At 37.8% G+C, this 17,164-nt stretch overlaps 1 protein-coding gene across 7 annotated transcripts in view; it reads left to right on the forward strand.

Moving 5' to 3' along the window:
• The window catches only part of CEP83 (centrosomal protein 83), a 125,856-nt gene that overhangs the window by 66,768 nt on the left and 41,924 nt on the right, over nt 1-17,164 (forward strand). For 5 of the 7 annotated variants that reach the window (XM_087449104.1, XM_087449103.1, XM_004417960.3 and 2 more), the window contains 2 exons: nt 14,041-14,292; nt 16,871-17,002. The exons of 1 other annotated variant lie outside the window; for it this stretch is intronic. In XM_087449104.1, coding sequence (XP_087305230.1) covers nt 14,041-14,292; nt 16,871-17,002 — 384 coding nt within the window. The remainder of the gene's footprint in view (nt 1-14,040; nt 14,293-16,870; nt 17,003-17,164) is intronic. One more of the 7 variants, XM_087449107.1, reaches the window with a different exon arrangement.

Below are 17,164 nucleotides of genomic sequence, written 5' to 3' on the forward strand. Positions count from 1 at the left end.
AACAAGGGAGGCATCAGTGGGCCTGCTGGGGAGCTGGAACTCTTGCTTCCACCCAGCATGGGTCTACTGAGGAGCCTCTCCAACCTTGGGTGTCATAGAGGTAAAGTGGGGACTCTGGACTACTACCTCCACCTGGCAGTAATGAGGCAGCAACACCATCCTTCCCTTGCCGGAATGATGTCATAAAAAGCCAGCTAAGACAGAAACTTTAAGTAAGATCCAGAGTCTCATAACAATACCTAAAAAGTCCAAGTTTCTATCGAAAATCACTTGTCATACTAAGAACCTGGAAGATCTCAAACTAAATGAAAAAAGACAATAGATGCTAACACTGAGATGACAGAAATGTTAGAATTATCAAGATTTTACAGTGGCCATGGTAAAAAAAAATCCTTCAGTATACTATTACAAACATACTTGAAACAAATGAAAAAGTAGGGAGTCTCAGCAAAGAAACAGAAAATGTAAAGAAGAACCAAATGGAAATATTAGAACTGAAAAATATGATGTTCAAAAAGACTCTAAAAGACCAAAAATAAAAACATCTCAATGGCTGGTCTTAACATCAGAATGGAGGGGATAGAGGAAAGAATCAGTGAACTTGAAGATAGAACATTAGAAATTACCTAATCTGAGCAAACTACAGAAAATAGACTCAAAAGAAATGACCAGAAAAAACCTCAGGTACCTGTGGGACTAGAACAAATTATCTGAGATTTTTGTCCTTGAAAAGAGAAAGAGGATGGTGCTTGAAGAAATGAAGGCTGCAAATGCCCCAAATTTGGTAGACACAAACGTATAGCCTAGAAGCTAAGTGAACATCCAACAGGATAAAACCAAAGAAATCCACACTAAGAGACATCATAGTCAAACTTATAAAAACTATAGGAAAAAAAAATCTTGAAAGCAGCAAGAGGGAAGTGATACCTTACTTATAGGGGGAAAATTCCAAGACATTTCTCGTCAGAAACCATAGAGGCCAGAAGGAATGCCACAACATTATCAAGTGCTGAATGAAAAGAAATGTCAACTCATATTTCTATATCCAGCAAAAATATCCTTTTAGGAATGAAGGGTAAATCAGGACATTCTTAGAATAAGGAAAACTAAGAGAATCTGTTCAAGAATGTTTAAGGAAAATTCTCTCAACAGAAAGAAAACAATAAAAAAAAGGAACCTGAAAACATCAAGAAGGATAAAAGAACACGGTAAGCAAAATTATGGGTATATACAATAGACTTTCCTTTCCTGAATGAGTTTTCTAAGTTTTGTTTGCTGGTTGAAACAAAAATTATAACACTGCCTGATGTGGTTTTAAATGTGTATAGAGGAAATAATTAAGAGAATTATATTATAAACAAGGGCAAAACAATGTAGAGGGAGATACAGTTTCTACACATCACTTGAACTGGTAAAATGAACCCAGTAGACTATTATAAGTTATGTGTATGTAATGTCATTTCCAGAATAACAACTAAGAAAGCTGCACAAAGAGATACACTCAGAACATTATCGATAAATCAAAATGGAATCCTAAAAAAATGTACAAGGAACCCACAGGAAGGCAGGAAAAAGAAAGCAGAAACCTAAAACAAGAAGTAGAAAAAGAAAAATGACAGTGTCAAGATGGCAGCATAGGCAGACTCTGAACTCATCTCCTCCCACGGACACAACAAATTTACAGCTACTCTTGGAGCAATTACCCCTGAGAGAGAACTGAAAACTGAATAAAAAGAACCCCCACATAAAGGGACAGTGCTGACCAAGGTGGAAGAGGCAGAAATTCCTTTCTGGAGAGAAAAAAGTTATCTTTGAGCCACAGCACTTCACAGCTGGTTAGGAGCAATCCTAAGGCACAAAGCCTTCGCTGGAGGAGTGGAGGATATGAATGGGGGAGCGTTACCACAATAAGCAGCTGTTGGACTCAGCACAACTGAGACAAGTGTCATAATATCTGGTTTTGCTAGCTATTAACTACAATGGGGAATACCCCCAGAAAAGCTATCGGACGTAAGGGGAAAAAAGCCAGCTCTTAAAGGGCCTACCCACAAATTCACCCATTGTGGAAAGCAACCTAAAATCACAAGAAAGAAAGGTGCCCAGTACTTTGGTGAAAAGAGACTCACTTGGTAGGCTCTGGGTGCATCTTGGTGAGAGGTGAGACCTCCCCAGGGACTGAAACATTGGTGGCAGCCACTTTTGTGACCTAGTATGGGCATGCTGACCCAGATGCTGGCAGATGCCATTGGAGTTCTTTCCCTAGCTTGTTAGCCCAGAGTCTGCCCCACCCACTACAGGATCAATTTAACCTAGCTCAGCCAGGGCACGCAGCCCACCCTAGGGACTGGCCCCACCCAATAGCAAGCCTTTGGGCAGCTGGTGGGCCTCCATAGGTGGAATGCCTAGAACCTCTGCAGCCCGGCACGTGGTTCCACCTCTGCAGGGAAGGGCGTGCGCAAGGGGTGGGCCTGCATTAGTGCAGTGTGTGGGGCCTCTGCAGTGGGGCGACTGGATCTGCTTCAGTGGGTCAGGGTGTGTGCACAAGGCAGGACTCTGTGTTGATGGGGGGTGTGGCCCTGTGGGCGGAGGGGTTTTTCAACTGCGGCTGACTTGTGCTTCTCAAACAGCCACATAAGGAATCCGCCCCACCTTCCAAAGCCTGAAACAATTGGGTGCTCCTGTGCCTGGGGCTGGCCCCACCCAGCTGCACTACTGAGAGCTGACAGCAGCCTTGCAGGCTGGAGGCCTATAGCATTTGTAAGCCCCTGAGCCTAGCAACCAGCCATGCCAGGGGCCTACTCACTTAACAGAAAAACTGCAACAGGAATGTGCTATTAGATCTTGCAGCCAACTGTGCTGGGGCTCCCCCTGCCCAGTAAAGTGACTGAAGAGTCCATAGCAGCCACACACAGCTGAGCATTACCACGTGCCAGCCAGGAGGACAGTCTAGCCTCCTCGGGCACTTGCAGGAAGAGCAACCCTGCCACAACAGAAAGACACACGTAGCCCACACAGGGGACACTCCTGGAACATTTGGGACTGGTGACGAGAGGGAAGCACACTGCTGGACCTTACAAGGCATCTCTTAACATAAGGCCACCTCTCCAAGATCAGGAGACATAGCTAACCTACGAAATATATAGATATAAGTACAGAGAAAGAGGCAAAATGAGGAGACAAAGGACTATGTCCCAAGTAAGGGAACAGGACAAAACCCTAGAAAAAGAACTAAAGGAAACAGAGATATACAATCTATCTGACAAAGAGTAGAAACTAAGTCATAAGGATGCTCAATGATCTTGGGAGAAGAATGGATGAACTCAGTGAGAACTTCAACAAAGAATTGGAAAATATAAAAAAGAACCAAATCAGAAATGAAGAATATAATACTGGAAATGAAAAATTCACTAGAGGGGCTCAGTAGCAGAGTAGATACAGAAGAACAGATCACTGAGCTGGACGAAAGACTAGAAGAAATCACCCAAGCTGAACAGATAAGAGAAAAAAGAATTAAAAAGAATGAGGACAGTCTAACGGACCTCTGGGACAACATCAAGTGAGCTAACATTCGTATTATAGGTGGAGGAGGAGAGAGAAGGACGAGAGAGAGACAAAGGGGCAGAGAATCTATTTGAAGAAATAATAGCTGAAAACATTCTTAACCTAAGGAAGGAAGCAGACATCCAGGTACACGAAGCACAGAGAGCACCAAACAAGATAAATCCAAAGAGGCCCACACCAAGACACATTATAATTAAATGTCAAGAATTAAAGAGAGAATCCTAAAAGCCGCAAGAGAAAGGCAGCAAGTTACATACAAAGGAAACCCCATAAGGCTATCAGCTGACTTCTCAGCAGAAACCTTATAGGCTAGAAGGGAGTGGCACAATACATTTAAAGTGCTGAAAGGAAAAAACATACAGCTGAGAATAACTCTACCTGGCAAGGTTAACATTCAGAATGGAAGGAGAGATAAAGAGTTTGCCTAACAAGCAAAGACTAAAGGAGTTTATCACCAAGAAACCAGCCTTACAAGAAATGCTAAAGGAACTTAAGTGGAAAATAGAAGACCACAAATAGGAATAAGAAAATTACCCCCCCCAAAAAAAAGGCAATAAAATCACTGGTAAAGGCAAACATACAGTAAAGGTAACAGGTCAACCATCTATGAAGCTAATATGAAGGTCAAAAGACAAAAGTACTAAAATTATCTATTTCCATGATAAGAGGGTAGTGGATACACATGCCCAAAAAGATATGATGTCACAAACATAAAATGTGGGAGTAGAGGAGTAAGACAGTAGACCTCTTAGCAAGTGGTCATACTTAAGAGACCATCAACTTAATATAGATTGTTATGTATGTAGGTTATTATATATGAACCTCATGGTAATCAGAAACCAGAAACCTATAATGAATACAAAAAACTTAAAAGAAAGGAACCCAAACATAATATTAGAGAAAGCCATCAAACCACAAGGGAAGAGAGCAAGAGAAGAAGAAAGGAACAGAGAAGAAATACCAAAACACCCAGAAAGAAAGTAACAAAATGGCAATACGTACATTCTTATCAATATCTACTTTAAATGTCAATGAACTAAATGCTCAAATCAAAAGGCATAGTGTGGCCGATTGGATAAAAAACAAGACCCATATATATGTTGCATACAAGAGACATACTTCAGACCTGAAGACACTCACAAATTGGAAGTGAAGGGATGGAAAAAGATACTCCATGCAAGTGGCAATGAAAAGAAAGATGGGGTAACAATACTTATATCAGACAAAATAGACTTGAAAACAAAAACAGTGACAAGAGACAAAGAAGGGCACTACATAATAATAAAAGGAACAATCTCACAAGAGGATATAACTGTATCCTCTTTTTTTTTCCTAGCGATCACTTTTTTTTTTTTTTTTTTTTTTGGTGAGGAAGATCAGCCCCGAGCTAACATCCGTGCTAATCCTCCTCTTTTTGCTGAGGAAGACCGGCTCTGAACTAACATCTATTGCCAGTCCTCCTCCTTTTTTTCCCCAAAGCCCCAGTAGATAGTTGTATGTTATAGTTGCACATCCTTCTAGTTGCTGTATGTGGGATGCGGCCTCAGCATGGCCGGAGAAGCGGTGCGATGGTGTGCACCCGGGATCCGAACCCGGGCCGCCAGTAGCGGAGCACACGCACTTAACCGCTAAGCCACGGGGCCAGCCCCTCCTCTTCTATAATTATATTATTATATAATTGTAAATGTCTGTGCACCCAACATAGGAGCTCCTGAATGTATAAGGCAATTATTAACAGACATAGAAGGAGAAATAGACAGCAGCTCAATAATAGTAGGGGACTTGAACACTACTTACACTAATGGATAGATTATCCAAACAGAAGATCAATAAGGAAATATTGGACTTAAATGACACATTAGACCAGATGGACTTAGTAGATATAATATAGAACATTCTATCCAAAAACTGCAGAATACACAGTCTTTTCAAATGCACATGGAACATTCTCTAGGGAAGATCACATATTAGGCCACAAAACAAATCTCAATAAATTTAAGAAGAAACAGGAAGAAAATCGGAAAAGCCACAAAGCCACAAATCTCTTGTGGAGATTAAACAAGATGCTACTGAACATTGATTGGATCAATGATGAAATCAAAGGAGAAATCAAAGAATACCTGGAGACAAATGAAAATGAAAATACGACATGCTAAAATTTATAGAATATGGCAAAAACGGTTCTAAGAGGGAAGTTTATAGCAATACAGGCCTACCTCAACCAGCAAGAAAAATCTCAAATAAACAATCTAACAGTGCACCTAAAGGGATTGGAAAAAGAAGAACAAACAAAGCCTAACTCAGTAGAAGGAAGGAAATATTAAAAATCAGAGCAGAAATAAACAAAAGAGAGACTAAAAAATAAGAGGAAAAAAATCAATGGAACTAAGAGCTGGTACTTTGAAAAGATACACAAAAATGACAAACCTTTAGCTAGACTCACCAAGAAAAAAAGAGAGAAGGCTCAAATAAATAAAATCAGAAATGAAAGAGGAGAAATTACAACAGACACCTCAGAAATACAAAAGGTTATAAGAGAGTACTACAAAAAGCTATATGCCAACAAATTGGATAGTCTAGAAGAAATGGATAAATTCCTAGAATCATACAGCCTTCCAAAACTGAATCATGAAGAAATAGAGAATTTGACTAGACTGATCACCAGGAAGGAGATCAAAGCAGTAATCAAAAATCTCCCAAAAGCTAAAAGTCCAGGACCAGACAGCTTCCCTGGTGAATTCTACCAAACATTCAAGGACTTAATACCTATTTTTCTCAAACTCTTCCAAAAAATTGAAGAGGAAGGGAAGCTTCCTAACTTGTTCTACAAAGCCAACATTACTCTGATACCAAAACCAGACAAAGAGAACACAAAAGAAGAAAATTATAGGCCAACATCAGTGATAAACATCAATGTAAAAATCCTCAACAAAATACTAACAAATCAAATACAATAATACATTAAAAAGGTCATACACCATGATCAAGTGGGATTTATTCCAGGGATGCAAGGATGGTTCAACATCTGCAAATCAATCAATGTAATACACCACATTAACAAAATGAAGAATAAAAATCGCATGATCATCTCAATCGATATGGAGAGAGCATTTGACAAGATACAGCATCTATTTATGATAAAAACTCTGAATAAAATGGATATAGAAGGAAAGTACCTGAACATAATAAAGGCCATATATGACAAATCCACAGCTAATAACATTCTCAGTGGAGAAAAACTGAAAGCTATCCCTCTAAGAACAGGAACCAGACAAGGATGCCCACTTTCACCACTTTTATTTTGCATAGCATTGGAAGTCCTAGCCAGAGCAATCAGTCAAGAAAAAGAAATAGAAGGGATCCAAATTGGAAAGGAAGAAGTGAAACTGTCACTATTTGTAGATGATATGATTTTATATAGAGAAACCCCTAAAGAATCCACCAAAAACCTTTTAGAAATAGTAAATGAATACAGTAAAGTTGCAGGATACAAAATCAACATACAAAAATCAGTTGTGGTTCCATACACTAACAATGAAGTAGTAGAAAGAGAAATTAAGAATACAATCTCATTTACAATTGCAGCAAAAATAATAAAATACCTTGGAATAAACTTAACAAAAGAGGTGAAAGACCTGTACAGTGAAAACTATAAAACATTGTTGAAAGAAATAAAAGAAGACACAAAGAAATGGAAAGATATTTCGTGCTCTTGGATTGGAAGAATTAACATGGTTAAAATGTACATACTTCCTAAAGCAATCTACAGATTCAATGCAATCCCTATCAAAGTTCCAGTGACGTTTTTTCACAGAAATAGAATAAACAATTCTAAAATTTATATGGAACAACAAAAGACCTCGAATAGCCAAAGGAATCCTGAGAAAAAAAGAACAAAGCTGGAATTATCACACTCCCTGATTTCAAAATATACTACCAAGCTATAGTAATCAAAACAGCATGGTACTGGCAGAAAAACAGATACACAGATCAATAGAGCAGAATCGAGAGCTCAGAAATAAACCCACACATTTTTGGACAGCTAATTTTCGACGAGGGAGCCAAGAACATACAATGGAGAAAGGAGAGTCTCTTCAATAAATGGTGTTGGGAAAACTGGACAGCCACATGCAAAAGAATGAAGTAGACCATTATCTTACATCATACACAAAAATTAACTCGAAATGGATTAAAGACTTGAATGTAAGACCTGAAACCATGAAACTTCTGGAGGAAAATATGTGCAGTACGCTCTTTGACATCGGTCTTAGTATATTTTCAAGTACCATGTTTGACTGGGCAAGAGAAACAATAGAAAAAATAAACAAATGAGACTATATCAAACTAAAAAGCTTCTGCACAACTAAGAGAACCATCAACAAAACGAAAAGACAGCTTAACAATTGGGAGAAGATATTTGCAACCCATATATCTGACAAGGGGTTAATATCCGAAATATATAAAGAACTCATACATCTCAAAAACAAAAAAGTTAACAACTCAATTAAAAAATGGGCAAAATATCTGAACAGACATTTTTCCAAAGAAGATATACAGATGGCCAACAGGCACATGAAAAGATATTCAACATCACTAATTATCAGAGAAATACAAATCAAAACTACAATGAGATATCACCTCATGCCCATCAGACTGGCTATAGTTAACAAGACAAGAAATAACAAGTGTTGGAGAGGATGTGGAGAAAAGGGAACTCACATACACTGCTGGTGGGAGTGCAAACTGGTGCAGCCACTATGGAAAACAGTATGGAGGTTCCTCAAAAAGTTAAGAATAGAACTACCATATGATCCACCTATTCCACTGCTGGGTATTTATCCAAAGAACATGAAAACAAATATGTAAAGATATATGCAACCCTGTGTTCACTGCAGCATTGTTCACAATAGCCAAGACTTGGAAGCAAACTAGGTGCCCATCACGGGATGAATGGATAAAGAAGATGTGGTATATATACACAATTGAAACTACTCATACATAAAAAAGGATAAAATCTGGCATTTTGTGACAACATCGATAGACCTTGAGGGTATTATGGTAAGCAAAATAAGTTAGAGGGAGAAAGTCAAGTGCCAAATGATCTCATTCATAAATAGAAGATAAAACCAACAATAAACAATCACATAGAGATGGAGATTGGATTGGTGGTTAACAGAGGGGAATGGGGGAGAGAGGAGCGTGAAAGGGGTGCTTTGCACATGTGTATGGTGATTGATTGTAATTAGTCTTTGGGTGATGAACATGAGGTAATCTACAAAGAAACTGAAATATAACGATGTACACCGAAAATTTATATAATGGTATAAAGCAGTGTTACTGTAATAAAAAAAAATACGAATTAAAAAAAAAAAAAACTTAAGCCCTAACATATCAGTAGTCATAGTAAATATAAATGGTCTAAATACAGCAGTTAAAAGACAGAGATTTGCTGAGTTGATTTTAAAAAATAGAAGACCCAACTATATGCTGTCTACAAGAAACTTCAAATATAACAGTATAGGTAGTTAGTAAGTAAAAGGATGGAAAAAGATACATCATGCAAACGTTAATTAAAAGAAGCAGGAGTGGCTTTCAAATAAAGTAATATCAGTAAAGTAGACTTCAGAGTAAAGAAAAATACCAGAAGTAGAGATTATATAATGACAAAAATGTCCGTCCACCAAGAAGACATAAGAATACGAAATGTGTATGAACCAAAGAGAGCTGCAAACTATGTGAAGCAAAAACTGATAGAACTAAAAGGAGAAATAGACAAATCCACAATTATTGTTGGATACTTCACACCCCTGTCTCAACAATTGATAGAAGAATTAGAAAATCCGGAAGGATATAGAACTCAAGAAAACCATCAGCCAACAGAATCTCATCAACATTTATAGAACATTCTATTCAACAAGAGCATCTACACATATTCTTTTCAAGTGGCCACTGAACATGATACCAAGGTAGACCGTATCCTGGGTCATAATAAACCTTAACAACCTCATAAAAATTGAAATTACCCAGTAAATTCTCCAACCACTATAGAATCGAACTAGGAATAAATAACAGAAAGGTAGCAGGGAAATCTCCAAACATTTGGAAATGAAATGACGCACTTAAAATAATTCATGAGTTGAATAGGAAATTTCAATGAAAAAATAATTTCAAAAAAATACATTGACCTAAATGAAAATGTAACATATTAAAATATTTGGGACATAGCTAAAGCACTGCTGAGAGGAAAATGTATAGTGCTAAATGTGTTCATTAGAACTAAAAAAGGAAAAGTGTCAAATCAATAATCTAAGCTCCTACGTTAAGAACCTAGAAAAAGATGACCAAAATAAACCCAAAGCAAGCAGAGGGGAGGAAATAAAGAGCAGAAGTCAATGAAATTGAAAAAAGAAAAACAAGAGAGAAAATCAGTGAAACCAAGAGCTGTTTCTTTGAAAAGATTAACAAAATTGACAAACCTCTGGCAAGACTGACAAAAAAAGAGAAAAGACACAAATTTCCTGTGTCAGGAATGAAACAGAGACTATCACTGCAGACCTTGCAGACCTCAAAAGGGTAATAAAGTAATCTAGTGAACAACACTACTTAAATAAATTTGACAAACAGAGATGAAATGGATCAAAAGGCATGTTACTGTAACTCACTCCATGTGAATTAGATAATTTGAGTATCCATATAACTAATTAATTAAGGAAACTGAATTCATAATTTAAAAACTCCCCCCAAAAGAATGGTTTCACTGGAGAATTCTACCAAGTGTTTAAAGAATAATGAAGGGCCGGCCCAGTGGCTTAGTGGTTAAGTGCGCGCGCTCCGCTGCTGGTGGCCCGGGTTCGGATCCCGGGTGCGCACCGACGCACCACTTCTCCGGCCATGCTGAGGCCGCGTCCCGCATACAGCAACTAGAAGGATGTGCAGCTATGACATACAACTATCTACTGGGGCTTTGGGGGGGTGGGGAAGAATAATGAAAACCAATTTTACACAATGTCTTCCAGAAAATAGAAGAGGAGGGTTATTACCAGTGGGGGAAACTGAGTAAAAGGTATACAGGATCTGTGTGTATTATTCCTTGCCACTGCATGTGAACCTACCATCATCTAAAAATAAAGAGTTTAACTTAAAAAAGTAACCAGAAAAAAAAAGATATTTTATACGGAAAAACCAAGCTAAGAGTGACAACGGACCTCTTCTTGGAAATCATATGAGCTGAAAGATAGTAGAGTAATATCTTTCAGTAAATTATTTCAGTAAATACTGAAAGAAAAAAAAAGAAAACTTAAGCCATTTGATTCCAGAGCCTGTACTCTTAATCATTTCTCTATGCTGCATCATAAAGATAATAAAAACAAAGATAGATGGAGCAAGTAGATATACTGCTGTTTCCTTTTGTGTGCTCTGGGGAATTAGAGCTACCATCCTTTGAAAAGATGATCAGCAACTATTCCTCGTCCCTGATCTGTTTCTGTTCAGTTTTCTTTACTTCAACAGTTTTTTTAAAGTAAAATTGGTTAGGGCCGGCCCCGTGGCTTAGCGGTTAAGTGCGTGCGCTCCGCTGCCGGCGGCCCGGGTTCGGATCCCGGGTGCGCACCGAGGCACCGCTCCTCCAGCCATGCTGAGGCCGCGTCCCACATACAGCAACTAGAAGGATGTGCAGCTATGACAGACAACTATGTACTGGGGCTTTGGGGGAAAAATAAATAAATAAAATCTTTAAAAAAAAAAAAAAAAAAAAAGTAAAATTGGTTAATACATCATCTTTCCTGTCAAATAATCTTATATTCTAGAAGATAATAAAGTAAGTGTAGAGGTAACTGTAATACAGGGAGATTTGGATAAATGTCCTAAAAGAGAAATTCAAACAAAGCCTTTTGGAAATTGAGAGAAACAGTTGAGAGTACAACACATTAAGTATTTCAAGGAAGATGACATGTGAATCTGATTGAGAGTAGAAGAAAAGAGTAGAGCTGAGGATGTGTCCAAGATCTGTGCCCAGATGACTGGGAAGAGAATGGTGTCATAGCAGGGACTGAAAATAAGCTTCTTGGTTTTGTGATGATTTCCTTGTCTGCTAGGTTCTCTAATGTATCCTTACTACCTAGAACAGTGCCAGGTACATAGTAAGTGCTCAATAAATATTTGTTGCGTGAAAGAATAAATGAATAGAGAAATTAGGAGATAGTGATCACCAGTTTTGGTAGGAATGATGTGATAGTGAGCTCTGGTTTAGGAGTTATAAATGTGGGAACTAATCCTGACTTTGCCATTAGCTAGTTCAGTCCATAGCTTCAGCTATCCCGCAGATGCCTCTCAGAACTACTGGAGAAAGCAATAATGTAGGAAGTATGCTGGTCAAGAACATTAGCTGTCTGGCCTCATATATGCAACGAAGACTGCGAGAGAAATTGTTATTAAATGAACTTTTGTGTGTAGCGTACTTAGCACTTGATGCTTTGTAAGTACTCAGTAAAAGGCACCATGCTCTGACCCTGAGTTACATGTTAATTCCTGACCTAGGTGAGCCGCCACACCTCAAAATAGCACATTAGAATTGTAGTTGAGTTACCTCATGCAAAAGCTAAATGGTATCTTAAGGATCATCCAGCCCAAGCCCTTTATGTTAACTGATGGCAGAGTGAAAAAGTGACTTGCACAAAGTCACACAGCTAGCTGAAGGAAAGAGAACATGGTGGGGGGAATAGGTAGTCAGGGACGAAATTCTGGGGGTAATGTTTATACATAAAGGGTGGGAGGAAAAATAGGAGAGAGGCACTAATTTGTTGGGCTTTTGAGGGCTTGACTCTGAATTGCACAGCTGCCTTCTAGGATAAATTTTTTTTTTTTTTTTTGTGAGGAAGATCAGCCCTGAGCTAACATCCATGCCAATCCTCCTCTTTTTGCTGAGGAAGACCAGCCCTGGGCTAACATCTGTTGCCAATCCTCCTCCTTTTTCTCCCCAAAGCCCCAGTAGATAGTTGTATGTCACAGTTGCACATCCTTCTAGTTGCTGTATGTGGGACACGGCCTCAGCATGGCCGGAGAGGCGGTGCGTCGGTGCACGCCCGGGATCCGAACCCAGGCCGCCAGTAGCAGAGCGTGCACACTTAGCCGCTAAGCCATGGGCCTGGCCCATAGGATAAATTTTATTTGCTGGGAGAAAATAGTTGCCTGCTGGATAGCTCTACCTATATTTCCCATTATCATCATTAATAAAGCGTGTCCAAAACCAAATTGGAATCACGACATGTTAAAACTGAAAAAGATCTTAGAGGGCCTCCAGTCTAACCTCTCATTTTACAGATGAAAACAAAGTCTGCCCTGGGGTGGAGGTCTCACACTTTCCAGATTCATTTAAAGCAATCTGAGCAATCAGTTGTCTCTTGGGCCACTTTTGCCTCAGTTGCAGAGCATTTCTTAAAGTCCTTTTGGCTTCAAGTGAGCCTTCTAAGCTAGTCCTGGCTACAAACAACCCCTGGTGTTGTTTAGAGCAGTGGTGTCTAACTTTTTTTTTTTTTCCGCAACTGAATCCTTTCTTTTTAGTTGAATCATCTGAAGAAACCCCATATGTAAAAAGAGACTAAAATGAGGAGCTGCTCTGGTTAACAACAAAGATTTGGTGGTGGTAGTGGTAGGGAATAGATAGTTGGGGAGATCGGGACAGGGAAAGAAGGAGTTTTACCCTGATTACTTGGCCCACTCATTCCCAGAGCTGTGGGGCCTCTGAAGTGCCTCAGAGGTTAGGAAGCAGTTTGAAACCCACTGACTTGGAGGCCCATGGGATCTGGCAGTGATGGTTAGCATGAATGAGAAGACCACTGGTGTGCCTGCTCAACAAGTTCCCCAGTGACTTTTCCACATGCCCTAAAGTAATGATTTTGAGTCCTTTCTTGAATTTGAGAATTAAGAACTAGGCCATCATTACAACTAGGGCTTTAATAAACTCTCAGCTATCATTTAAAAACTCTTATCAGTTACATTTATAGTTTATATGGACAAGCAACTTTTTTGTGGATTAAGTTGCCTTGGAATAAAGTAATTTTATTAGTATAGCCATAGCCCAAGAATTACTGTCACGTGAGGAAAAGCTTAGTAGTAATCAGCATATTGATCTTGCATAAACAGCTATAATGTTCTGATGAATTTTGAAATACTTGACATGTTTTTAATAATTATTTTTATAGTATAATTTATAATTTTGAATTTTAGTCAGCAACTGACGGAGCCCTGTGTTAGCCACCCCGAGGAGACAGAGGGAAAATGGGACTCATGTTTGAGTCATGCTGAGTACAGAACAAAGAATGTGACATTTTAGATGGTTCTTTTTTGTTCTTCATTTCACCACCTGAGCTTTTTTTTTCATATTGTGCAATTTTTAATTTTAATTTTCTGACATGTAAAGCATGTTCATGACTGAAAATTTGAGAATTTAAGGTTGTATGCTTTCTTTTAAATTATTATTAGATTGCAAGACTGGAGAAAGATAAAGAAGAACTACATAACCAGCTGCTTAGTGTTGATCCCACAAGAGACAGCAAACGAATGGAGCAACTTGTTCGAGAAAAAGTCCATTTGTGTCAGAAATTAAAAGGTTTAGAGGCAGAAGTAGCAGAATTAAGAGCTGAAAAAGAGAATTCTGGTGCTCAGGTAGAAAGTGTCCAAAGAATTCAGGTGCGGCAGTTGGCTGAGATGCAGGCTACAGTCAGATCCCTGGAGGTAAGGTTTTAATTGCTTTCCCGGTAGAGCGTGGCATATTTTTTTTTAAAGTGCAATTGACAAGCCTTTGATTTTTAGAGCATAAATGTATGCTCACCAGTCTAATGCTGACGCATTTGTGGAATCCCAAGGGTGTATATTCTTTTTGTAAAGAAGAAAGCTATTGATTCATAAGCAATAGCTATGCTACCACATTTGCAAAGGGATTATTTATTCTTTGGGATTCAAGTCACCTATCTGAAATGATTTAACTCATATAATGCCACAGAGTAGAATATGCAAAAGCTAAAAAAATTTGAGTTACTGAAGACTAAAGTCATCTCAAACCAGAAAGAACAATTTCTTCCTAGATAGTTATTTCCTTACACTGGGATTTAAGATCTTAAAATCATAAGTCCTATTTAAGCAGAAACACCATACTTATGTATCTTATGACAGCTTCTTGCCAGAGTAATAAACGTCAACTTTGCTACTAATGCATACAAACCTTTGCTGAGTTTCCCTGAGTTCATTAGAGAAAGATAAAAGCTGGCATAGGTAGGCTGGTATTCCTAGAGGTATTCTCCTATGAAAATTCTTGGCTTCCCTTGTTGGAGAGGAAAAACTTTTTGTTCATCCTCTTAGGTTCTGTGGTTGGAGGTTGTGAATTAAACTACCAACAGACACATTAACAAGGGAAAAGACATTTTTATTCACGTATGTACACAGGAGTATGTACACAGAAAAATGTGACTCAAAGAGGCAGTTAAAATTTGGGGCTTATATACCATCTCAATAGGTAAATGAGAGAGGGAAAAAGAGCCCTTAAGGCAAAACAAATGACTTTCAGGAAAGATAAATGAGTCCTTAGGAAAATAGATGGCAGATATGACAGTTTTGTGACTGTCTGTATAGGTGATTTCTTATCCTGGTGCTGACTTCTTGTCTTCTGTGATAGGAGTCAGTCTTCCCTGGTTATGAAACCTCTGGAGAGGGGATTTATAACAGTTAAATTCTTTTTTGGAGGCTCTGCTTTTAGGCAGATAGGAATAGTTCAGGAAAAAAACTTTTCTTGTGTCTGTTGATTCTCAACTGCCTTCAGCTCAAAGTAATTTTTATGCCATGGTGGCATATTCTGGACCCCTTCACCATCTTGTTCAGTTATGCTTACTTCTAGTTCTTAGTGTCTAACTTGTAGCAAATATACTAGTTTGATTGTTTTGATTTATTTTGAGTAATCCAAAATGTTTTTTGTTTTTTTTTTTTTTTTCAGAAGAGTTGTGAAATGATTTGAGTTGGAGGAAAGTTAGTGGGCACCTAGTTTGTAATTAAAATCCAGTATCCAGATCCAAAATAGTAATTATTTTTCCCAGCCAGCAAACTGGTACAAGGAGTACACTGATATGTTTTGAAGAGTAGAAGTCACCTTTTTATTTTTTGGATGAAGCTTCTGACAATATTTACTGGTTTCCTGAACTAAAGTCAGTATCATTGGACCTTAGACCTGAGGCTTCAGAATGAGACTGTTTATGTTGCCATCCTTCCATCCTTAATGTATTTACACAGGGACAGAGTAAGTGGGATTAATGCAATTGAATATAGTATGTGGTGAAACTTCTCATTGAGGTCATTTAGAGTGATTCTTTTCAGGACAAATTGAATTCAAGATGACAAAAGATGGGATGTGACATTTTCAGAAGAGCTTATATTTAATTTTATCATTTGCCAGATGAAAATAAGCACATGACAGCAAGCATTTCTTGATTTTTTTTTGGGTATCGTGCTCAGAGAGTATCATTTCATATTTGAGGAAAATAGTTTTTTTCTAATTATTTGTTGAAATACACTCATCATATTTAAGATAATAGGAAATGAGATGTTACAAAACTGAAGCTTATCTATTAAATGCCAAATGTTTTCATTTTAACTATTTTGAGTAGAAATATTTTTAAAAAGCATTTAGTTTTCCCTCTCTAATTAATGAGTACTAAGAGTATTATCAACTAGAAATTTTCTTGACAGCTTAGACTTCAGCAAGAATCTATATTATGTGATGAGGTCGAGAGCTGTTGAGCTCTTTGCCATACTTCCAAAGGCTCCAGATTAGTTGAGGATTTTGAATTCTTATATCTCTTTGTTGTTGTTAATCTCTATTGATTTTAGATGTTCAGTTCTTACTACAAATAAGTTCTCTCTTCTACCTTCTAATATGCTTTTTCAGATATCTGCTATGGACTTGAAACCCCCAAAAATGTTTGTTCAAATTATGTCAGCAATAAGAGTAAACAGGTATCGAGTGAGTGTGTTAGGTACTCTCTCTCAGAGAAAAGAGTATGAGTTTTATTTTGTTGTTGGTGGCTGTTGATATATTGTTTGTCCAGATACCTTTATTGCATATTTCCTGGAGCAAATATTCTTCATTTAAATTCTACCAATTACTTTGAGAAAATTCTTGTTACTTTGGTACATGTTAATATTGGCAAGGTTTTGAATAATTTTGGATAGTAGGATTATACATATATTTTAAATAGTGCTTATTTATCTTTATATAATTGTGAAAAATTATAAACAAATTTTAAAATATTTTTTTTAATAAAAGGCTGAAAAACAGTCAGTTAAACTACAGGCTGAACGCTTGGAAAAAGAGCTGCAGTCAAGCAATGAACAAAATACTATTTTAATCAGTAAATTGCATAAAGCTGAACGGGAAATAAATACATTGACCAGTAAAGTAAGTTGCCTTATGTTTCTACTTCATTCTTTAAAATGTTTGATATTGTATAATGACAAAGAAATTTTGTGCTTAAATAGTTTAGATCTCTATATTGAAATCTTTTTTTATCCTGTCATTCTACCTTCCCAATACATGCAGAATCTGACCAGTTCTTACCAC

This window comes from Ceratotherium simum, chromosome 25, assembly GCF_057802395.1.
Source record: "Ceratotherium simum simum isolate JZ-2026a chromosome 25, ASM5780239v1, whole genome shotgun sequence".
Taxonomy (NCBI): domain Eukaryota; kingdom Metazoa; phylum Chordata; class Mammalia; order Perissodactyla; family Rhinocerotidae; genus Ceratotherium; species Ceratotherium simum.